This window comes from Garra rufa, chromosome 12 (assembly GCF_049309525.1).
Source record: "Garra rufa chromosome 12, GarRuf1.0, whole genome shotgun sequence".
NCBI lineage: Eukaryota > Metazoa > Chordata > Actinopteri > Cypriniformes > Cyprinidae > Garra > Garra rufa.
The window spans coordinates 10,516,290-10,541,913 of record NC_133372.1 but is presented as its reverse complement, the minus strand read 5'-3'; the positions used below and the strand labels follow the sequence as shown (position 1 = coordinate 10,541,913).

The window sequence follows — 25,624 nt, the reverse complement described above, 5'->3', positions numbered from 1 at the left end:
ATTTTTAAGGATCCCTCTCACCCCGCCCACAAACTGTTTTCTCTTCTGCCTTCTGGTAGGCGCTTCAGATGCCCCAGGACAAGAACCAGCAGACTAAGGAACAGCTTCTTTCCCAGAGCTGTCTCCTTATTGAAATCTGCCCCCCATTGACACTTGGCCCCCACCCCCACACACCCCACACTCTCCCTATTACCATTGCACTATTTAATTAATTGTACTACACTGTACATACTCATTTGTAAATGCACATTCCCATTGCACATATACATTTTGTAAATTTTTGGTAAATATATCTACACGTCTATTTGTAAATTCCTGCTTTAGTAAACCTAATCTGTTCATACCTATCTGCAATTCCTGATTATAGCTAATAGCAACCTGTATATTATGTTCCACTATTGGTACATTGTAATTGTTAATAAATCCTGTATATTGTGCGCCCACAGTACTTTCATCTTTAAATATTTTCCATAGCTTCTCCCTGCACATATCTCCTATAAGTGCACTTATAACTTATAAATTATACCTATATCCTGCACTTGCTGCTTATTGCACTCCTGGTTAAACCTAAACAGCATTTCGTTGCCTTGTACGTGTAGGCTACATGTGTAATGACAATAAAGTTGAATCTAATCTAATCTAATTAGGTGTAAATTTTTGTTCTGAAAGTGAACTACTCCTTTAACTTTTGGAATCTGATTACGTAATCCAGATTAAACGTAATCAGTTACTATTCAGCTAATTACACGTTATGACATTGAAATATAACTACTGCTGGTAACCACGATTTTTATTTGATGGAAACAGCGCCCCCTTTCCGTTCATTGTCGAATATACAGTCTGAATCCGGTCGGTTCGAGCTAAATGCGCCACAGCAAGTTGAGAAGCAGCACAGTGTACAGAGAGGTCGTCGGCTTTGCCAAGCTTTTACTATAGTTCGGTGAAAAAAAAGGCATAGACAAAACAAATTCCAGTTACACAACATGGTGAAACTCGCTTTCAACTCCGCTCTCGGACAGAAGGATTTAAAAAAGGAGGAGAAGGATGAAGCTTTGATCCCTCAAGATCTGGTGAGTTTTGTTAGCACAAACGCTAGCCGGCTATTGAGATTAAAAACAACCTTGCTTTAGCTATTAAATCCGTAACGTGTTTGTTTGTTGTAATTGTAGTCGGTAAGAGGGTATAGATAAACATACGACAACATTAAACGAAAACATCAAGAAAACAAAACAAACGATTTTTACAAAAATAAACATTCAAAGTGAGTAAAAACATAGTTGATGTTTGACTGAAATGTAGATGTTATTTACATCAGTGTGGCCGAAACACATAGGCATTGTTTATTTGGGCTTTGATGAGTATAACCTTATTTTTTCTTTAGTCTGATAGTTTTGTTTTTGTGTGTAGAGGGAAGCCATCTCCTGCTTTGTTTCAGAGTGTGTATGTGTGTGAGTGTCAGACAGCTTTGAGCTTACAGGAAAATGGCCGACAGTCCAACACAAACACCAGAATATATACACACAAATCTTATTGCAGTGCAGTTTTAAGATGTTTTCCAGCAAGGTTTCTAATGCATGCACATGAAAAATTGCATTCAAAGAAATGCATGTTCAAAGATGTATATATATATAAAATCATGCATTGCACTTTTAAATGCTTGTTCTAATATCCCAATGCATGTCTGAGGAATCATTGCAATATTTAAAACGAAACACAAGTTGATTTACAGTGAGGTTTGTGCATGTATAAATTGATCTCTTGCATTCCCTGAATAGGCTGCAGTCGTAAACATAGTAAAATCAGGAAGAGGAAAGACATTAGCCAGCTTATCGTGGGAGACTTTCATAAGTGCGAGACCAGCTCCCACTCAGATGCATGTACCGTCTGGCTGCTTCTGTTCCTCAAATACGATCATCAGCTGCCACTGAGGATGAGTCAGCGCCTAGTGTGCGAATAGGGTTGATAATGAAGAAGAAGAGGTCGTGAATCATTCATAAGACACTGTTGTGTCTGCTGAAACACTGCCACTGCGATCAGATCAATGGTGCAGCCTGATCTCACTGGCAATGTTTCAGCAAGGAGCATTTGTTCCGGCAGGCATATGTCTGATTGGGAAAGAAGCAGAAATTGATTCGGAAGGTTTCATGCATGGAGCAATGCTCCTAACCTTTAGACATTTCCAGCAATCAGAGACTTATCTAAATCGGTTAAAATGTATCAATTCGTCATGAGATAAGCTGCAAAAATCATCCTGTGTGGTCTGAAATCCTCTGTCACACAGGTGATCAAAGCCTCACTGAACTTGCGGCTGGAGCCGACTACCAAAAACAGCCATCTTTGTTCCTTGGAAAAACTCCTGAAGGCTCTGGTTATTTAAACAAAGACTGTCTCTGTTAGCTAAGCCGTAATCTGTAGTGTGTGTCTGTGTGTGCGAGGGTGAGACTGTGTGTATTTGAAACAGGTGTGTTTGTGTGTAAACGTGCAAGTGAATCTTTAAAGCCTTTTGCTTTAGACTCATTTTTAGACTCCACAACAGGAAGTGCATTCATGCAACCATAACATCACATGACCGTAAGAAATTGTTGCATGTGCATGGTTGAACAGATCAAAAGAGAAACTCTAAATGGTGGAAAATGTCAACAGACTTAGCCCAGTATTGCATCAGAGTGATTTTAAATGTGTTTTGCTGATGCTGTGTCTTCACAGATAATTAAAACATGGATTGGCATCCTAAATTATGGCTGCAAAAAAAGTCTAGTAAAACTTTAAAGTCTAGTAGCAATTTGATCTTTTGAATATGCAGCTTCAAATATTTGCTTAATCAGGATTTATAATCAGTATGTGTGTGTGTGAGTGTATTTTGCATTTAATTTTTTAGATTTTTGATCGGTGCAAATATTTGTAACACATATTTTGATAATTGATCAATCATATGAAACCATGTTTCTGTAAATCCTAGTCTGTTGATTATATAAATTACTACACAACAAATACTATTAAGCAACAGAAGTTTTTAGTAGTTTAATAATGAAAAAAGTCATTTTTATTTAATTTAATTGAAGAAATTAGGGATGCATTGAAATTATTCGACCGAAAATAGCAAAAAAAAAAAAAGGTCTTTCGGTGTTTGGTAAATGAAAAGGCCGAAAAATTATACTGAACAATGATGTGACGGGATCAAATAGAGGTGCGCACTAATGCAGCAAGCATGTTGGCAATGTGGAAGCATTTAAAACTGTCTGAGAAAGACTCAAAAACCATTACAAGCACCGACAGCGAGAGACTGTTTAGAACCACAACACGTATCAAAGGAGTGGCTGTTGCTGGTTACTGTATGATGACTGAGATCACGAAAAGGCCTTAAAGCATTAGTAGAACTACAGAAGGTTATGTTTTCTGTTATTCTGTAAAATAAAATAATAAAATAATAACAATCACTACAACCGCTCTATTAATACATTTATTATAACACTCTCTTTTGCTCAGCAAGGCTGCATTTATTTGTACATTAAAAAATTTCCAAAGAATATTATTTTACTAACTTATTAATTTTAAGTTAAATTGTGCTTTTACGTAAATCTCTGACAAGCTACGCCAAATCGCGCTCAAAATCGCATTCGATTCGCATTCGATTTTGAGCGCGATATGGCGTAGCTTGTCAGAGATTTACGTCTCTGTGTATTAATTGCCGCTCCAGAGGAACCTGAGCGGAACGCGTGTGATGGAGATTTACTACTAATCAAAGTACCGGCTTCATTGACTAAACGTGCCTCACAATATCGTTCGATTTATCGTCCAGCCCTAAAAGAAAGACAAAACTGTAAAAAGCACATTTTGGCAATTTAATTTATGCAATGGTAAAAAAAAAAAAAAAGTTGGCAAAATACATGAGGAAAAAAACACAAAAAAACGCTAATTGGCCTTCGGCCCAGTGTTTAATTTTGTTTAGCTTCGGCCAAGAATTTTCATTTCACTGCATCCCTAGAAGAAATGTGACTCTGGACCACAGAACCATTCTTAAAGGAGTAGTTCACTTTCAGAACAAAAATGTGCAGATAATGTACTCACCCCCTTATCATCCAAGATGTTCATGTCTTTCTTTCTTCAGTCGTAAGGAAATTGTTTTTTGAGGAAAACATTTCAGGATTTCTCTCCATATAATGGACTTCTATGGTGCCCCCGAGTTTGAACTTCCAAAATGCAGCTTCAAAGGGCTCTAACCGATCACAGCCGAGGAAAGAAGGGTCTTATCTATTTTCTAAAAAAAATTACAATATATATACTTTTTAAAGGGATGGTTCGGAGTAGAATTGACTTCATTGCTATGCACTCCGAAGCCCATCTAAATACCCCATCCGAAGTTTTTTTTACCTTAGTCGAACATATATGGAGATATTAGAGTTTTTCGAATTGCTTGTTACAGGAGTGAATGGTACATGTGATGTATCTCGTAAATTGCACCACTAAACGTGCAAGTAATCTTACCAAACTTCTACAGTAGTGTAAATAGGTTATGTACTCACAAAACGCTGCAACAGAACATTTGTAAGTCCACCATGAGTGTTTTAAAAACACGTTTTACCCGAGAACTACTAGTCTCAAAAACTACAAGTCGACGTCACTTCCCTGGTTTGAAAAAAGCACGTAAAAGTCCTCCTACTACATCTGTGTGCATGTCAACTTGTAGGAGGACTTTTACGTGCTTTTTTCAAACCAGGGAAGTGACGTTGACGTGTCGCCATTTGTAGTTTTTGAGACTAGTAGGGATCGGCTAAAACGTGTTTTTAAAACACTCATGGTGGACTTACAAATGTTCCGATGCAGCGTTTTGTGAGTACATAACCTATTTACACTACTGTACAAGTTTGGTAAGATTACTTGCACGTTTAGTGGTGCAATTTACGAGATACATCACATGTACCATTCACTCCTGTAACAAGCAATTCGAAAAACTCTAATATCTCCATAAATGTTTGACTAAGGTAAAAAAAACTTCGGATGGGGTATTTACATGGGCTTCGGAGTGTATAGCAATGAAGTCAATTCTACTCCGAACCATCCCTTTAACCTCAAATGCTTGTCTTGTCTAGCTCTGTGTGTACTCTGTGTAAAGATTAGATAAAAATATATAAATTGAAAATGTTTTTCGAAAAATAACCGATTGTTTCGCTAGATAAGACCCTTCTTCCTCGGTTGGGATCATTTAGACCCTTTTGAAGCTGCATTTAAACTGCATTTTGGAAGTTCAAACTCGGGGGCACCATAGAAGTCCGTTATATGGAGAGAAATCCTGAAACGATTTCTTCAAAAAACATAATTTCTTTACGACTGAAGAAAGAAAGACATGAATATCTTGGATGACAAGAGGGTGAGTACATTATCTGTACATTTTTGTTCTGAAAGCGAACTACTCCTTTAAGTAGCATGGGTAAATTTGTAGCAATAGCCAAAAATACATTATATGGGTCAAAATGATCAATTTTTCTTTTTTGCCAAAAATCATTAGGATATTATTAAGTAAAGATCATGTTTCATGAAGATATTTTGTAAATTTACTACTGTAAACATATCAAAACTTAATTTTAATAATATGCATTGATAAGAACTTAATTTAAACAAATTTAAAGGCTATTTTCTCAATATGTTGATTTTTATTTTATTTAATTTTTTTGCACCCTCAAATATTGTCCTCTCCAAATATTTCCCTATCCTAACTAACCATACGTCAGTGGAAAACTTATTTATTCAGATGATGTATAAATCTCAATTTAAAAAAGTGACTGGTTTTGTAGTCCAGGGTCAAAATAATCATAATAGTAATACATTATCAAAATAACTATTTCCATGTGTAACTTTCTCTTTTTGATGTGACCACTTGCTTTATGAAGAATGTCAGCTGATGGAGGTTCAGAGTACTCAGAACAGACTAATCGATGTTAAAATGTGCTGGTTGACTGTTTTCAATATTGATCAGTGTTTGTCAGCCCTAATGATTTTCAAACTGACACAATCTCAGCTATGAAATATGCCTGTGCGAGATCATGAGGTTGGTGTTTACTGAACTACAGGAAGATAATGATGACTAGACTCATTTAAATTGCAGCATTGTCATGGGAAATTTAGCACCGACTGCATCCCTTAGACACACCTGTAAACAAACCTTTACGAATATTATAGATGTTTCCAGCTAAAATGTACTCGTTTTTGTTGCTCATGATTTCCCTGGAGGCTACAATATGATGGCTGTTGTAAACACAGGAAAGCTTGGCTACTTTATCTTTGCTCTCATTATGTTATGACAAAAACAAACAAGGGCCAAAATGATTCGGTGCCAAATTATCGTCATATTCAGTCTGATTTGTTTTCACTTTCGTCCTTGTTCATCAGTTACTGTGTCAGCTGATGTTTTGTTCATTTGCATCATGCAGTGTGTTTGTTCCTGTTGGTCTCTGGAGGGAGGTTGGAAATTTCCCAGTATCTGTTGCACACAATGCAATTGTTTTGTACAAAGCCACACCCAGACTAAATGCACTCACATATAAACTAGAGGAAAACTCTCTCCTTTAACACAAATAAACACATGCAGGTGCACTAGTGAGAGGGATCTGTGGGGATTTCGGAGAGAAAGCTGAGCATTTGGAAACAAAAACAGTTCCTGGCAGTAGTCATGAAGTGAGACCATATATTACATAGAAATTTAGGTTTTATGTCTATAAAGTCACTAATTGCTTTTTGCTAATTGCACATAATTCACACTTTCTTCCTGAATCTGTGTGTGCAAACAGGATGTGGAAGATGGTCTGCGCATCAGGCAGCAGTCCAGGGCCTGGTGCTGGTGCATGTGCTTGGGTCTGGCCCTCATTCTGTCTGGTGTGGTTGTGGGCGGAGCTTACCTGTACAGGTATTACTTCATAGAGGTGAGAGAACCATTTCCATCAGTTGCACCTCATGAGAACTCCGAATAAGAATGAAAATGTTTTAGATCCTTAAGTAAAATGTTTACTTTAAAATGTCAAAAAATAAAAGTAGATGCACATACAGTAGTCAACATTTGAAATGGATCAAAAAAGTTCATCAAAGTTGTCCTAAGAACGATTATTGTTTTGGTTTTAGGAAACTTTGATGAAAGGTTTTGATCCACTTCAAATTTTGACTACTGTAGATTCAGTGATTTCAGTGATAGTCCGTATGATTAAAATTCTTCCATGAAAAAATAGGTGGAAAAACATGCATTAACTAAAGTTTTATTTTTTTTTTAGTTGCATTTTTTTTTTAAACCAGCTTCATATTCTTACATTGTTAGTAGTATTTTTTTCAAGTTGTTAGACAGAGGGGCAGTGCCAAAATCAAAAGTTCATTATGGGTGTTGAAGTTTTTGGCTAATGAAAATTTTCTGTTTCCTCTAGTCATGCTGTAGCAACGATTTAGATTTTTTTTCATTTTAACAAAATCCTGTTTTGTCAGCAGTGAATTTAAATGTTTAAATGTTACTACAATGTTCAATTGTATCTACAATTGCTATTTGGTCCAAATTATGGTTCCACTAGAAAAAATATTATCTCAGTTAGAGATTAGAGCTGTGCAATTCTGGATCAATTGAGATCACTTTTCTCCCACAATTCTGAACTAAGCAAAATAACATGTCATTTACTAGAGGCTATGACAAAATATTAATTGCTTCATTCTATTCCAATTTTTTTAAATTAATTTAAATACTTCACTTTTTCCATTACTGAATGAGCGTTTTTTTAATGAATCTCTTGAATGAATGATTCAAGACAAATACTTGTTGTCACGTTGTGGAAGCCCGTTTCTGCCACTGAATAAAAAAAAAAAAAGGTGTGACTTTTAATCTCACAATTTTTTGTTGTCTTTACATCTCACAATTTGGACTTTTTTTTCTCAGAATTGCATGATAAACATGCAGTTCTGACTCCTTTCTCAGAATTGTGAGATATAAACTCGCAGTTCTGAGAAATGAGGTCAGAATTGTGTGATATAAACTCGCAATTGCAAGACAGCTGATATTTTGAGAAATAAAGTCAGAACTGTGAGATATAAACTCACAGTTCAGACTTTTTCTCAGAATTTTCTCAGAGTTTATCTCAACATGCAGTTGTGAGTTAAGTCAGATTTGTGAGATATAAACTTGTAATTCTGAGAAAACAGCAGTCTTTTTGTTCCCTTCAGAATTGGACTTTATAACTTGAGAATTGCGACATAAAGGCCTGGTTTCACAGACACACCTCTGGTTTGAAAAACTTTCTGAAAAGGGGCGTTGTTCACTGGGGGTAATGGGTGGGGGTAGAATGTGGAGAGGAGGCGGAGACTGCATTAAAGGAGGAGTGACAATAAGGGAATACATTCTGCTAATTTGCACACCGACAATGTAAACACACACACGTTGGCAAGATGGACAGCAATGCCAAGAGCAGCAGCTACAACGGTTCTGAGAGCAGTGTGGAAGTGGAGGACTTCTCCCCACCAGAATCCCCACAATAAATAAAATTATGTATTTGCAACGAATGGTAGTTTCTCTGCTTCCTAAACTTGTACATAAACCTAAATACATTAATTTGCTGTCATATAATCACGATAAACTTAAAACAGACATATTAGAGATGAATGACCCCCCTGGAAATATCCCCATCTCTTCTGTGGGAAACAGGAAAGGCAGTATTAAGAGGCAAAATAATTTCATATTCCACTTACAAAAAAAAGAAAGCGAAAGAACAACAAGACGAACTAGAACAGAAAATTAAAGAACTAGAAGACATCAACATAAATAACCCAACAGAAGAAACACAGGATATGCTAAGAAAATATAAATCACAATTAAATAAACTAATTAATACGCATACTCAATTCCTTATTCACAGACTACGACAAGAACACTTCCATCATAGTAATAAATCTGGTAAATACCTGGCTAATCAAATCAAACACAACAAAGAAAAAACAACTATATCAGTCATTAAGGACTCAGCAGGGACACCCACCAACTCACCAGAAGAAATAAATCAAATCTGTCAAAAATTTTACAGTAAACTATATTCCCCTGAGAAGAATCCATCCCAGGATGACATAAATCTGTTTCTTAGCAATATTAACTTACCCCAACTTAACAAACAGCAAATAGATACTCTAGAATCGCCTTTATCAGAACAAGAACTTTCTAATGCTCTTAAACACATGCCCAACAATAAATCACCAGGTCCTGATTAGGGGTGGGAAAAAAAATCAATATTGCAATATATTGTTGTGCTCTCTGTCGCAATAAATAATCGATACACTAACGGCCAATATCGATATTTTCTTACAACACAAATGATTAATTTACCCGTCGTCAGTGTCACTGTCACTACTCAATATCTACCATTCTGTTTGCGGGGGGCACTGTTCGAGTAAATAGGCGTAAAGTGGCGGAAGCAGCGGCCAGTGAAGAACACAAGTTATCTTACTTACAACATCAGAGAAGAAGCGCAGAAAAAAAGAGAAGTGAGAAGAATGGCGGAAGATAACGAAAAACAAATCAAAGACGCACCCGCTAGTTGAGCATGCTGATCAGTTACGCCTGTTTCACACATACTCCGTCTGCAGTGCTTATGCGTTGAGTATTTTTTTCCGCACCCATGTTAACGGATTAGAGCGTTCACACTGCACGCGGTTGCTGTGCAAGTGCATTGAATAATACGTTGTTTATTATACGTTGAGTTTAAACGTGAATATATCTAGAATTGTATTAGTGTACTATGATAAAAGAGTATCACAATGCTGAAAAAGCACGTTTGTATTTGAAATCAAAATAACGGATAAATGGTGTGTTTGTGGTAAACATCCGCGGATCAGGAACGGACTGCAAACGTGTTCTGTGTGAAAGCAAAACGAGTCCGTGCTGCTTCTGCATCGCATACGTAACACACACGGACTGCATACGCACTGCAGACGGAGTGTGTGTGAAACAGGCGTTAGTGTTCCTCAAGAAGAATATGCCTTGATGAGACCACTGTCCAGGTTAACATAAAGCACTTTACAGTAACTTACTACTGACGTTTCAGTATCATGGTTTACACATGTTAGTTAATGTTCATGTTGTTTTTTAATGTTCAGGCACTTTTATCTGTCTAGCTGTACAGTGTTTACATTTAAGACCAGGAGGCAGTGAGTTATTATGCAAATGCATATTTCTTTGCACAGTGTTGGAAATGTTGGCATTAATAAATGCATAAGATTTCCTTATTATGGGTATTTTTTTCTTTTTCAGTCACATATATTGTGATATATCGTTGATGAAATTTCTTCCAATATATTGAATATCGTAGATATCGTGAATCGCGATATTATCGATATCGTGGGCCACATATCGCCACAGAATTGAATCGTGAGTTACCTGTATCGTCCCACCCCTAGTCCTGATGGCTTCCCTGCTGAGTTCTACAAACACTTTTGGTCTATCTTATCACCACTTTTCATCCGGTTGATATGCGAATCAAAACAAAAATCAAAACTTCCAGACACCATGAACACAGCCACAATTGCACTCCTCCTCAAGCCCAATAAAGATCCAACATTACCGTCAAGCTATCGCCCAATCTCACTAATTAACGTAGACACTAAAATAATTGCTAAAGCTCTTTCCCATAGAATAGAAAGAATCATGCCAACTATAATCCATCCAGACCAAACCGGTTTCATTAAAGGTAAACAAGCATCAAACAATACCCGCAGACTCATAAACCTAATTCACCACTCATCAATAAACAAAAACAAATCTGTCATAATCACTCTTGATGCGGAAAAAGCATTTGATAAAGTAAACTGGAAATTCCTGTTTTCCACATTAAAATTCTCTACACATCACCCACAGCCACTGTCATTACTAACGGACTAACATCACGCAGCTTCACTCTACACCGGGGAACTAGACAAGGATGCCCACTCTCTCCATCTCTATTCACCATATTCATCGAACCGCTTGCAGCAGCTATCCGTCAAAACAACTACATCGAAGGAATTCAAACATTAAACATACACCATAAAATAAGTCTTTACGCTGATGATATATTATTATACTTACAAAACCCCCAAAAATCATTACAAGAAACAATAAAACTCATTGATAACTTTTCAAACATTTCTGAATACTCAATTAACTGGAATAAATCGGCTATACTTCCATTAAATTCCACCAGTGTGGATGTGACATCCCAAACATCACAAATCCCTTTGTGCACCAATTACATCACATATTTGGGTATCAATGTTTCCGCAAAGCTGCCAGAGTTGTTTGCACTCAACTATACCCCATTACTAAAAAGAATAGATGACGATCTTCAACGTTGGATGAAATTACCATTATCAATCATGGGCAGAATATCAGTAATAAAAATGTCTATACTCCCAAAAATAAACTACTTATTTTCAATGATTCCAACACAGCCCACTCGTATCTGGTTCAAATCTTTAGATTCAATTATTACAAAATTCTACTGGAAAAACAAGACCCCAAGAATTAAATTAACAACCCTACAGAAACCAAAATCACAAGGTGGATTAGAAGCACCACATTTTTATAATTATTTTCTGGCAAATCCACTCCAAAACATATACAAATGGATTCAACCTAATTCATCAGAATACACATGGCAAGATATTGAACAATCCATCTGCAAAGACATTAGCATCTCAGAATTACCTTTTCACAGTCAAACAATCAAAAAACATCACTGTTTTAAAATGCCAACAATAGAAGCAACTCTGACAGCCTGGTGGAAGTTCCATCAGATCACAAATTCCCCACTCATACCATGTAAATACACCCCAATTTGGAATAACCCTGATTTTTTTAGCTAACAAGAAGCCACTTAACTTCCGCACATGGGCAGATAAGGGAATCACACAACTACAGCATATTATTAATAACAACAACCTGGCACCATTTTCCCATATAGCCCAGACATACAGCATTGGGAGTAATTGCTTCTTAGAATATTTACAAATCAAATCGTCAATTAAATCAAAATTACTTAACCAACCAATCAATCTAGACCTTTCCCCTCAAATCTCAGAGTTTATTAATATATCTTCCTCCAAAAAATTACTCTCCAAAATATACAAAATGATATCAAAATCAGACAACGCATTAGTTTTACCAACCACCAAATGGGAATCAGACCTATCCATTACTCCCAATGCTGATTTTTGGACTCAAATTTGCAAAAACATATACTCCATGACTAAAAATGCTAACTTACAACTCATACAGTATAAAGTACTTCACAGAACTCATCTAACTGGGCAGAAATTATTTAAAATGGGTTTCACCTCAGAGACATGTTCACATTGCACGCAAAACACCCCTGACACTTATCTTCACGCCTTATGGCATTGCACTTCAATTAAAACATTTTGGGAAAAGGTTACCGACTCACTCTCCAACCTTATGGGATGTCACATCCCACTGTCTCCCTCCCTCTGCATACTAGGTGACATATCCACAATAGATATAAATAATTCAAATGGTCAACTGCTGTTGGTGTTCCTAACTATCGCCAAGAAAACTATCCTCATGAACTGGAAATCAAGAAATACCATTTATATTTCATCCTGGAAAAACGTATTAACAGAATACATCTCTATTGAAGATCCTCTTTGTCTGGAGTCATTCCCCAACAACACCTTCATCAGTACTTAAACAAGAGGTGGGGGGGAGAGGGGGTTAGGAAGAGATAGAAACGGTGTCTAATACTTAATCAAATTAAATATCCAAGGGAAGGGAGAGGGGAGGGAGGGGAGAAGGGAAAAAAAAAAACTTCATTCACAGGGTAAGGGTGACGTGGGCACGGCAGCCTGGGCATTGCACTGGACTGATCCATGCTGAAAGTCATACCTTTTTAATGCATCACAAAGCAACTGACACACACTATGCACTTCAATGCTGATCATATAACTTCCACCTCCTCATATAATTATTAATGTTGTTTTATTATTATTATTATTATCAATATGAGTATATTATAATTATCACTATTTACCTCTTTCAATCTTATTATTACCACTATTATTATTATTATTTTAATATTTTTTTCCATTCTTTTTTTTTATTTTTATTATTATTAATATTATTTTCCTTTAGCGTCTTATCTCTATGGTTTTTCCCCTTCCTCCTCTTCTACTTCTTTTTCTACTGTTTGTTCCTTTTTTTCTATTTGTTTTTTGTTTGTTTGATTTTTTTTTTTTGGCTGCTCTTTCCTTTTTCCTCTTATTACTACTATTATTATTATTATTTGTCCTCTTCCTGATTTCCCAACCTCCCCTCACCTCTTCATTACTATCATTACTTATACTTTTGTTATCATTACTATTATTACTGTTCTGATTTGTCCTTCTGTTATCCTATCATCATTATCAAGTATTTATACCATTGTCATTATTCAAGTTGCTGATGTAGTAGTAGTAGCAGTTATCGTAGTAGTAGAGATTGTAGTAGTAGTTGTGGTTGTAGTTGTAGCAGTTATTGTAGTAGTAGATGTTGTAGTAGTATTAGTAGTCACTCCTTACCACTGATTGATTTCTTTACATTTGTTTTATTTATATCTGTTATTTGTTTTCTTATACTGATTTATACATGTTTATGTATGTATGATTATTTGCATATATATATATATATATATATATTGGTTTTGTTTTGCCTGTCTTGTCTGTTTGTTTGTTTATTTGTTTTCCCTGTTTGTGATCCCAGTTTATGTACACCTTGCATATAATAATAATAATAATAATAATAATAATAATAATAATAATAATTTAAAAAAATAAAATAAAAAAAAAGACATATTGGGGTTTCATGAAGACACACATGATACAAAATATTTTACCTTTATTGATTTAATGACATTTGGATGATAAGTAAAATATAACATAACATTAGCATTTACAGTCCTGATGAAATGTGTAAACAGAACAAATGATGCGGTACTTTGCAAGTAGTAGACTGGTAGACTATCATTTGATAATAGCACTCAAAGAAACAAAGCAGAGGACACATTTGCTAAATGGCTAGTATAATAGACATGTAAATTGACATGTTAAAGGTCACATTGTTAAAAGTATCCAAATGGTAAAACATTCAGCATTCTTCAATTTTAATAGCCATTACAAATGTTTATTTTAAATAGTGTTTATAACTATATATAAATATACGGTTGAGATGAATATAATAAAATAATCTACAAATAAATAAAAACAAACTTTACTTAAATAGCAAGGATTCTGCATTTTTGTGAACATCAGCTAGCTCTTCGTTCTGGCTTCTAGCGTGCTGTGTTGATACATGCTGCTTGACCGGTGAATCATCAAGTGTTTGGCATGATGCATCTTTTGTGAGCACTTCTGTCTGAGTCCCCACATCGCGACCCAACATACGTCCAGAAGACAACTGCAATTGTTTTACAAACATTTAGCAACAACACGGTACCACGTAGTGCAAAAAGACACAAAGTACTACACGCACATTATTTAAAATACTTTAACGAAAAACTTTGATCATGCCCGATCATTAAACTTAAGGGATGTTGTTCAAGATAACATCATATAATATACATTCAAATAAGATGTGCAAATCAAACATGTACCATATTTGTGCAGATAGCAGAACCGAAAGAAACTGGGCTGGCATCTTTGTTCAAAAGAAGACGATCCGCGAATCTGGATTCCACAAGTCCCCAATTCAAAAAAATGGTACGAAAAGTTCCTTACAGACAAATTTGCTGTGTGTTTTCGTAGGACTGCACAACCCAGCAGCGCGCGCAATAGCTCATGCAAAGCACGGTGCAGAGATTGGATTAGACGAGTCCTTTGTCATGTATAATGTTACACTGCTCATTAATATTGCTTAAACGGGGCCATCAAGCCGATGACGTAAACAGGTAATGTACAAGGCACACAGCCAATGAGCGCTAAAAAAAACTGCATCTACGTCACGGGCTCAAACGTAACATTTAAAACCGGATGCACGAAATGGTCACAAAAAGCGCAAAAATGACCAATTTCCACTTTGTAACATTTTAAGTGACATATATTACTGTTTTAAGCAATGCACAACATGTGTATATATATATGTAAACAACTCAAAAAATGTGTTTTAGGGTTTTGTGACCCTTTAAGCCTTGTCCGTGAAACCGGGAATAATCTTTGAGTTTTTATCTCACAATTCTGACTTTATAACTCAGTTGCGAGTTTATATCTCGCAATTCTGACTTTTTTCTCAGAATTGTGAGATATAAACTCACATTTGCGAGAAATGTCTGAATTTTGACCATTCCGAGTTATTGCAAGTTCATGTCACAATTCTATGAAAAAAGTCAGAATTGTGAGTCCTGCAATTCTGACTTCATTTTGAAGAATTACAAGTTTATATTTACAATTCTAAGAAGAAAAGTCAGAATTTTTTTAGTAGCGGAAACGGGCTTCTTTACCACCTACTGGCTAATCAATATAATTAAAATTGTAATAAATAGAACTTTATTTGAAGTACCAATTTGAAGCAAACTTACTTTCAAAAGATGATTTGCTCTATTTTGATTGCTACCATAGACATTGTTTATGTCCAAACTATAAACTTTTATACCAGTACTTCTCTAATAATATGAATGATTGTAAGGCAGAAAATATACTGATTGGTTGAAAAGACTTTGTGAAGCTGTTTCATACTTAACATTATAACTGCTTTCTGTGTCAGCAGCAGGGCGAACACAGATTTGAATGTTCCAATATGACTTTGTCAAAGGTTTAATAGACAGATGAATTGTTATCATTTAGAAATAAGATCACCATCTTTCAACAATCTTTTCTAAATCAGCATATCTAATTCCATCAAAATGCAAAAAATGTGTTAATTGATACCCACATTGTTCATATAGTTGAGCTAGCTATTAATTTTTTTTTATTATTATTATCATTTTTGTAAAAAAAAAATTAAATTTTGTCCAAAAAAAAACCTGTGCCAACTTTAAAAAGCATTAATGTATTAAATTCCATTTTCTTACACCTGCTGAAACGTCTAACAGAATGATGTGTGTCTAGTTGATCATGGTGAAAGAATGTGTCTATTCATAATGCTGGTCTTCAGGAGGAGAGGATGTATTTCTGTGGGGTGAACTACCGTGAGGAAAATTACAAGATGCAGGACAGCCAGGACGAGCCCGACATGGATTTGCCAGCTGCATCCAAGAGGATTGAGGAGAGAGTCAGAGTTCTGGAGGACGAGGGAGTGGAGCTCATTAACATCCCAGTGCCCAAGTTTAGTGACAGTGACCCTGCTGACATCGTTCATGACTTTAACAGGGTAAGAGTCAACATTTATCTCCCTCACAATGCCATAAATTCATTTTGTCACATACACAATTTCATCAGATTCCCAAAAATAAACTTCTTGTACCAAAATAGTAACATGCTGGTTTTCCTTTTTTGCTTTTAGAGACTGACAGCCTATCTGGATCTGCGTCTGAACAAATGCTACGTCATTCCTCTTAACACCTCTGTTGTGATGCCACCCAAAGACTTCCTGGAGCTTCTTGTCAACATCAAGGTAACTGCAGCAACACTGCTGTCTTATATTTGAGCTAAAATACCCATCATTTAGTCTGCCTCAAAACCTCCTGAACCGCCTACTTGGACACTTTAATAATGCCCAGAAATGAAGTCTAGGTTGTCAACTATTGCAACATATAGTTCAGGTGTGGTGTTCAAGCATGTGACAGTGTAATTTTGATTGCGTGTTTGCAGGCTGGAACATACCTGCCACAGTCCTACCTGGTGCGTGAGCAGATGATAGTGACTGGGAAGTTGGAGCATGTGGATCAGCTGGGTTACTTCATCTACGGCCTCTGCAGAGGGAGAGACACTTACAAACTGGAGCGCAGAGAGGCCGTTTTTGGTAAACGCATGCATCCATCTATACTTTTTGCGAGCTTCCCACTGATTACACATTAACCTTTGCAGACAATATTTACTACTTTAATTATGTAATTATTTTACTATTTACATATTTCTGTTTCAAATAAATAATGTTCTATACATCAAAGAATCCTGATGTAGAAGGTATCATGGTTTCAACAAAAATGTAAAGCAGTGCAACAGTTTTTTGCGTTGATAATATTAAGAAATGTTTTGATCACCAAATCAGCATTTTAGAATGCTTTCTGAAGAATCATGTGACATTGGTGACTGGTGTAATGATGCTAAAGATTTAGCTTTATCCTCATGGGAATAATTACATTAAAATAGAAAACAAATACTGTGTATTTTTAGTCAAATTAAAATTCTGACTATTTCTTGCAATTGCGAGGTTATATCCTGCAATTTTTCTCAGAATTGCATGATATAAACTTGCACTTGCGAGTAATAAAGTCAGAATTGCAGGATATAAACTTTTAATTCTGCCGCTTTTCAATTGAACTCGTAATTTTACCTTTTTTTGCAGCTGCTAGTTTACGCCTCAAAATTCAGATTTTTTTTTCCTCAGAATTGCGTGATACAAAGTCAGAATTGCATGATATAAACTTGCATTTGCGAGTAATAAAGTCAGAATTGCAGGATATAAACTTGTAATTCTGCCGCTTTTCTCAGTATTACGGTATATAAATTTGCAACTGCGAGAAATAAAGTCAGAATTGCAAGATATAAACTCAGAATTGTGAGAAATAAAGTCAGAATTGCGGAAATTGAACTCGTAATTTTACCTTTTTTGCAGCTGCTAGTTTACGCCTCAAAATTCAGATTTTTTTCCCTCAGAATTGCGTGATACAAAGTCAGAATTGCAGGATATAAGCTCGCAATTGCAAAAAATAAAGTCAGAATTGCGGGATATAAACTCAGAATTGCGAGAAATGAAGTCAGATTTGTGGAATATAAACTTGTAATTTTGACTTTTTCCGAGTTTACATCTCAAAATTATTCTTTTTTTCTCAGATTTGCATGATATAAAGTTAGAATTGTGGGATATAAACTTGCAATTGCGAGAAATAAAATTAGATTTGCGAGAAATAAAGTCAGAATTGCGGGATATACAGTTGTGATTTTGAAGTTTTTTGCAACTGCGAGTTTACATCTCAATTTTTTTTTCTTAGAATTGCGTGATATAAAGATAGAATTGTGGAATATAAACTCGCAATTGTAAATAAAGTCAGAATTGCAAGAAATAAAGTCAGATTTGCGAGAAAAAGTCAGAATTGCAGGATATAAACTCGTAATTTTTACTTTTTTCGCAACTGCGAGATTACTCAAAATTCTGACTTTTTTCTCAGAATTGCGTGATATACAGTTAGAATTGTGGGATGTAAACTCGCAATTGTGAATAATAAAGTTAGAATTGCAAGAGATATAGTCAGATTTGCTAGAAATAAAGTCAGAATTGCAGGATATAAACTCTTAATTTTTACGCAACTGCAAGTTTACATCTCAATTCTGACTTTTTTTTCTCAGAATTGCATGATATACAGTTAGAATTGTGGGATATAAACTCGCAATTGTAAATAATAAAGTCAGAATTGCGAGGAATAAAGTCAGAATTTGCGAGGAATAAAGTTAGAATTGCAGGATATAAAATCGTAATATTACTTTTTTCGCAACTGCGAGTGTACATATCAAAATTCTGACTTTTTATCTCATAATTGCATGATATATAGTTAGAATTGTGGGATATAAACTCGCAATTGTAAATAATAAAGTCAGAATTGCGAGGAATAAAATCAGAATTTGCGAGGAATGAAGTCAGAATTTGCGAGGAACTGCCAGTTTACATTTTATAATTCTGAGAAAAAAGTCAGAGTTGTTGAGCTTGGAAGCAAGTCACATACATTCACCATACCATTGGTCTCTTTTCACAGGTATCCAGAAGCGCGAGGCACTCAACTGCCACAAGATCCTCCACTTTGAGAGCAAGTTTGTGGTGGAGACGCTTATCTGTGAGCCGTAAGAGGGGGTGAAGACAGCTGGGTAACAAGATAAAACCACTTTTGACAAATTCCACTCTGACCCTTCCTCTCCTTCCATTAAACCTCTTCCTGTTTCCCCCGTTTGTGTGTGCGTGTGTGTGTGTGTGTGTGTGCGGGAGTGTGTGCTGCTCTCAGATTTGTTTCTCTGTATAGCAACAATCAATATTACAGAGAGAGAATGAGACTGAACGCCAAGAGCAATATAATGTGTAGAAACATTTGTGTGTAGGCAAACATTTGGACCAGTTTCTCTCTCTTAGTAAACATTTTTCTGTGTCTGGGTTTCTGTTAAGCGGGGAGCTCAAAGTCTCCAACAGGGTGTGTGGGATATAATGTATAAAAATAACTAGTAGCAAGCTGACCGTGGGAGAGGGAAGGACTCGCAGAGGATAATTGTACAATGAAATCTATAAAAGATGCACTAAATGTTTAGTGTTCGTTTAAAACTGTGAAATGTCACAGATACCAGATTATATACTGGGAAATATATTTGACTAGAGATTTGTGATATATGGCCAATTATTACATGTAAGAAGTACACATAGAATTGATTTTTGTACTAGTTACACTTTAGTCTAGATTTTTATTTTAGACAGATTTTGCTCTGCTGTAAGTTAATACACTGCTAAAACATCCTATAGTAGAGATAATAAAATCTAGGATTACATCTAGAGGATGCAAAACATTTTTTTTAAATCTTAAAAAAATATCCAAAAGAATTCAAATCAAATGTCAAAGTGCAGACTAATAACATGTAACTTGTATGTCATTTAGGGACTGCAGAGGTATTGGGAGTAAACTGATGGATGAATTATGTAAAGATTGTTTCAATTTACTAAAATGTCTGAGTTGGAATGATTTATACTTTGCACATAACCCAAAAGGTTTTAATGTTAAACATATTAATACTAATAAAAATTTGACCACTCAAACAGTTTGCTTGTCTTCATTTTTGCTTATTGTTAGGAAGAAAATCTTTATATGCTTGTATAACTTATAATTTACTTGCCCCACAGTGCCTTGCAAAAGTATTCATACCCCTTCGGGGTTCTTTTTCACGGCTTATGTTGCGGTCTTGTTACATTGCTTTAAATTACTTTTCACACATCAATCTACGCTCCATACACCATAATGACAACACAAACACAGAATTGTCACAACTTTGTAAATGTATTCAAAATAAAAGAACTGAAATAAGCACACTGCATAAGTAATAACTTAGCTGAAGCACCTTTACAGCCTCAAGTCTTTTTGAGTATGATGCAACAAGATTTGCTCATCAGCATTTGGCAATTATCTGCCATTCTTCTCCTTACCTCACAAGCTCTGTCAGGTTGGAGGGGGGTAGATGCACATTTTCAGGTTTCTCCAGAAATATTTGATTGGGTTCAGGCCTAGGCTCTGCCCAGTATGAGTTTCTGAATGCTCTGGACTGGGTTTTCATTAAGGCCGTCTCAATATTTTGTTGAATTGAACTTTTCTTCTACTCTGACGAGTCCCTCAATCCCTGCCACTGAAAAACAGACTCACAGCACACTAAGGTCTAGTTTCCTTCAAACATGATGCTTGGAATTGAGACTCATCAAACCACAGAATCTTGTTTCTCACAGTCTGAGGGTCCTTTATTGCAAATTCCAAGTGTGTTTTCATGTCTTCACTGAGGAGAGGATTGAGTTTGGCTACACCACCATAGAGCCCAGATCGGTGGAGTGTTGCAGTGATGTTTGTCCTTCTGTAGGTCCAATCTCCACATATGATCATGGAGCTCAACTAGAGTGAGCATCAGGATCTTGGTCACCACTCTAACCTAAGCTCTTCACCATGAATTGCTCAGTTTGGCCAAGAGGCCAGCTCTAGAAAGAGTCCTGGTTGTTTTGAACTACTTCCATTAAGGGTAATGGAGACTACATGCTTCTGTGAACCTTCAATGCAGCAGAATTTTTTTCTGAACTCATCCCCAGATGTGTGGCTTGATCCAATTCTGTTTCTAAGCTCTACAGGCAGTTTTTTTTTTTTACCTCAGGGCTTGGGTTTTTGATCTGATATGCATTTACCTTTTTTTGGCCATTTAAAAAAATAAAACAAATTTCTATACTTTTTAACTACAAACGCTCATCTTTGACTAGCTCTGACACATTACATAATCACGTTGGAAACATCATCATGCACGGTTAGCTCTTGATCTGTGTACTTCAGTTCAAAGTTAGTAGGGTAGGGTGACCAGACGTCCCGAAAAATTCGGGACAGTCCCGAAATCTAAGCTGCTGTCCCGAAAATTATACTGAAGCAAAATCTTAAATAGTTATTGTCTGATGAAATGTAAAAAACTGTCTGTGGAGCGAGGTTGAGTCATCCTGCAGCCTGGCAATCTTGTTTTGTTTTTTTTTTATTGTTTTTTTTTTTTATAGATATACCGTAGGCGCGCATTAAGATATGCCCCCCCCCCCCCCCCCCCCCTCCCCGTCCCGAATTTCAACCAATCTCATCTGGTCACCCTATAGTAGGGTGAAAAGCCCTATCTCATTTTCTCCTCCAACTTCAAAATGTCAGACTACGTTGTTTTACCTTTTTTTTGTAAAGGGTGTTTGACTTTCTTTGCACATTCACTTTGTAAAGCTTTCCAACATGATTATGTAATGCGTGAGGTTGGGCTGTTGCAAGATGAGCATTTGTGGTAAAAAAAAAAAAAGTATAGAAAATATATATATTTTTTTAGAAAATGACAGATCGTTTTACTAGACAAGACCCTTATTCCTCGGTTGAGATCGTGTAGAGCCCTTTGAAGCTGCATTGAAACTGCAGCGTGGACCTTCAACCCATTGATCCCCATTTAAGTAACGTTAGGGGTGTGCGATATGACGATTTTTGATCGTGGACGATTAAAATGTCTCCACGATCTTCTTTTGAATAAATATCATAGTATCGTACCACAGTGTGCCTTCTTCTCAATACTGTACAACACGACATACTCATACATTCACTCACGAGACACTGCACTTATTCGTATTCGCATGTGCTTCAAAGCCTTGCCAGTAAAATAACGTTATTTCGTCTGCGCGCTGTTCTGGCATGCGCTTCAAGAGCGCGTAAACTTGAAGCGTGTGCGGTAAAAGTCAAACAGTGCCTGATTACCGGACTAAGCTATCTTTCGCGTCTGATTTGCTAATACTGTCAAAAACACGCAAGGATTACATATAAACACAGTTGGTTATGTCTAAAGTGAAAGTAAACAGTTGAGAGAAAAACTGATGCGCGCCCGTAGACGTTAGATGTGTGCAGCTCTTAAAAGAGTAGTTCACTATCAGAACAAAAATTTAATGTAAAAAACAGGATGTCCCTGTCTTTCTTTCTTCAGTTGTAAAGAAATGATGTTTTTTGAGGAAAACATTTCAGGATTTCTCTCCATATAATGGACTTCTATGGGGCCCCGAGTTTGAACTTCCAAAATGCAGCTTTAAATGGCTCTAAACGATCACAGCCGAGGAAAGAAGGGTCTTATCTAGCGAAACGATTGGCTATTTTCTAAAAGTAATTACAATTTATATACTTTTTAACCTCAAATGCTCGTCTTGTCTAGCTCTGTGTGTATTCTGTGTAGAGATTAAAACGTATATAAATTGTAAATGTTTTTAGAAAATAACCAATCGTTATTCACCCAAAAATTTAGTCACTCACATGTTGTTCCCAAATCTCTTATCGATTTTTTTCTTGTGCTGAACACAAAAAAAATATTTTGAAGAATGTGGATAGCAGAAGCCCTTTGATAGTGGGAAAAGTAAAATACTATGAAAGTAACTGAGGACCAGCAACAGTTTGGTCACCCACATTATTCAAAATAAAGTTTTATGTTCATGTTTTATGCTTTAATAAAAACCTTGAGAGTGAGTAAATGACAGAATCGTCATTTTGGTGATGGTACACAAACAAAACACAAAGAAAAATCACTCACTGCTCATGACTGAATAACTTTAATACAGTTGCTTTAATAATAGTCAATGTATAATTTATGTATAGAGTGTTTTATTTTTATGTTTGCCAATTCAATTTCTTGAACGCTACTGATAAATACACCTGCTGTACCTGAAAATTAAAGCACTGTTTGTACATTTTGTGTATTTGTAACATGTAGCCTATCTTTGTTCTTATTTCTTGATAACTAAGATCAAATAATGGCAAATATTTTTATGTTCACCCACTTTGGCCTAAATATCTGCCATACTTATTATTTTAGATTTTGTTACCTTGAAGTTTTGGTTTTAAAGTAGGGAAATTAGTTTGGTTGTACTGCTCACAGTGCTCAGACAACTTGTAAAATAGTCAAAGCAACAGGACAAAGAATTGTGATAAAATCGTGATATGATATTTGCCGTGTTACCCACCCCTATATTGAAGTCAACTATATGGAGAAAAATCCTGGAATGTTTTCTTCCAAAACCTTCTTTTCGACTGCAGAAAGAAAGACACGAACATCTTAAATGACATGAGGGTTAGAGGGACCTTAGAGGACGGCAGCAGTGTAAGAACTGCTGTAGATGAAGCGTGAACAAGCAGACCAGATATATCCAGTTTATTCTCCATCAGCAGGAAAATCACAGAAATGATCAACATGCAATTCTCAATTCACACACCCTCGCCACAGACCGTTCATTGAAAATAAAGATTTGCACACAGACAAGCAAGTCAGTCACCAATGATCCAGAAACAGTGAAATCGATCAGTTTCACGCTCACATACGCACTCACACACACACACTTACATATAGACATCAAAGTACTCGATAGAAAAAGTCTTTGTGCATTAGTACAGTTGGTTCCACATTATCTGCATGTGGGTACGAGGATGTTTGAAAACGGGCTGGTTTCTGTTTTTTTTTTTTAATATCTCTTCATCCAAAAATCAGTTCTTCACATTTCATAAGATCAGGTTTATCTCTTGTGCTTTAAAAATCTCTAGAACTCGTCGACGGAGGGCTTTCTAACTGTGCCTTTGTTATTGCAGATAAATGGGGTTCTCTTGTCTCTACACCAGTCATACACCAACACAATAGTATTTCTATAATATAAATCAATATATAACATACATATAGAATAGTCTTTGTAATGTATCTTTAAGTCCACAGTTGGTCAAAGGGATGAGTCGGAGGTTAAAGATCACAATACACATGTTCTTCCTGAAGAACACCACATCCAACCTCTCAACATGACCGCCTACGAACATTTCTTTATGGCACGAACTTCCTGAACAATTTAATAGTGTTTTTTTTTTTTTCTTTTTATCATACATACAAAGAATACACATACTTGCAAATATTTCAAGCAATAAAATCTCGTTGGAAAGAAATGAATGGAAAGGAATGGTGAAGAAGAAGTATTTTAAGGTTGTAGTCGGTCCCGTTCGTGATCCCAAACGCCACTGAAATCCTTTGGTATATCCTCCTTGCTAAAGATAATCAAACTGCACTCAAAAGGTAATGCTTTAAACGAAATTCAACTCCCAACGCAATGAAAAACAAGAAAAGCAGCCCACCGTCTCTCTGTTACCTGGCGCAGCGATTATGCATCAAATCCCTGTCCTGTCATTCTTGGCTTTTCTGCTTTTCTGTCAGTTTGCTGGTCAGCGGACAGCACACGGTTAAGAGGTGACGTAAAAGGATGGCCGTCTTCCAACTAGTCCGACCCATTCCTCCAGAGTAGAGACGGATAGGAGCGAAAGCAAAGCGATCACTATCAACACAAGTCAAGCAAACCAACACTTTTTCTGATACATGTTTCTATTGAAATTAAGAGATGAATAAATGTTCCTAATGTATTTATCTTACACATTTGAACAGTTTTTTCCCCCTTTAAAATCTTGGCCGCCGCAGCTCTCCGACCACGTTCTCAGTCTGTTTGTCTGCATCAAGCCTATGCATGACGTAGTGTAGCTGAATTCATTGTGTGTGTTTGTTTGTGTGTGTATGTATGTGCGCACTCAAAAGAATGAGAATGAGGAAGATGACGGACAGAGGAGCAGTGGCGTCACCCGGTGGCTCAGTCAGCGTAGTGCATGATGGACTCCACGTAGTTCCCGGGGAAGAGGCCCGTGGTGCCGCTCATCACGCCCTCGTACCAGCCGTCGTCGTTCTTCTTGATGACGTAAATGATCGCCCCCTCTTGGAAGGACAGCTCGTCTTCTTTGTCCCGCGTGTAGTCGTAAATCGCCACCACTGAGGGAAATAGTGTGATAGAAAGAAAGAAAAACGGTGTCTGGTTATGTTTTTATTGTAATAATTAGCAGCACAACAGATTGTGCTACACTGTAAGTATTGTATATTGAGAGCCTGTTGTTAGAAACAATTGCTTAACTGTGACTATACTCAATAGAACAAGTTTCATATCTTACTGCTATTTAAAAAATGGTTAATACATTAGAAATGCTATAAAATAATATAATTTCTACCTCATTCGTGATGAGAATCAGTTAACAGAAGGAAGTTATTTAAAACACTCGTTTGGAGTAAAAATATGTTGTTTTTTGATGCTGTAGTAAACTATAAAGTGCTAGAATTTTAGTCTCTTTGGTTTAGTGTGACTTCTTTTTGCATAAAATGGTGCAATTCATTGGTCAAAAAATAAAAAAAATAAAGACAAAGG

The 25,624-nt window shown here is 36.2% G+C and overlaps 2 protein-coding genes across 15 annotated transcripts in view; one reads left to right on the top strand and one right to left on the bottom strand.

Annotated features, from left to right (window-relative positions):
• Window positions 1–857: 857 nt before the first annotated feature.
• itm2ba (integral membrane protein 2Ba) lies at window positions 858–19,924 on the top strand. Of its 2 annotated transcripts, XM_073851584.1 has the most exons (7): window positions 858–1,070; window positions 6,786–6,917; window positions 14,644–14,736; window positions 16,127–16,342; window positions 16,475–16,585; window positions 16,783–16,933; window positions 18,885–19,924. In XM_073851584.1, exons 1-7 carry the CDS (start codon window positions 984–986, stop codon window positions 18,971–18,973), a joined length of 879 nt encoding a protein of 292 aa, XP_073707685.1. In that variant the 5' UTR covers window positions 858–983; the 3' UTR covers window positions 18,974–19,924. The 2 variants fall into 2 exon arrangements, with proteins under 2 accessions (XP_073707685.1, XP_073707686.1); XM_073851585.1 differs by lacking the exon at window positions 14,644–14,736 and having other exon boundaries at window positions 859–1,070.
• A 3,620-nt stretch (window positions 19,925–23,544) lies between these two features.
• abi2b (abl-interactor 2b) overlaps window positions 23,545–25,624 on the bottom strand; it is a 32,888-nt gene continuing 30,808 nt past the window's right edge. For all 13 annotated transcript variants that reach the window (XM_073851675.1, XM_073851677.1, XM_073851680.1 and 10 more), the window contains one exon: window positions 23,545–25,197. In XM_073851675.1, coding sequence (XP_073707776.1) covers window positions 25,022–25,197 — 176 coding nt within the window. In that variant the 3' untranslated portion in view covers window positions 23,545–25,021. The remainder of the gene's footprint in view (window positions 25,198–25,624) is intronic.

Excerpts from the sequence above, each read along its gene's own strand:
- itm2ba (XM_073851584.1), top strand. The coding sequence starts at position 984 with ATGGTGAAACTCGCTTTCAACTCCGCTCTCGGACAGAAGGATTTAAAA. Across the intron at positions 6,918-14,643 it reads ACAGGTATTACTTCATAGAG|ATAGCAGAACCGAAAGAAAC; the intron begins GTGAGAGAACCA and ends ATATTTGTGCAG. Across the intron at positions 14,737-16,126 it reads GTCCCCAATTCAAAAAAATG|GAGGAGAGGATGTATTTCTG; the intron begins GTACGAAAAGTT and ends GCTGGTCTTCAG.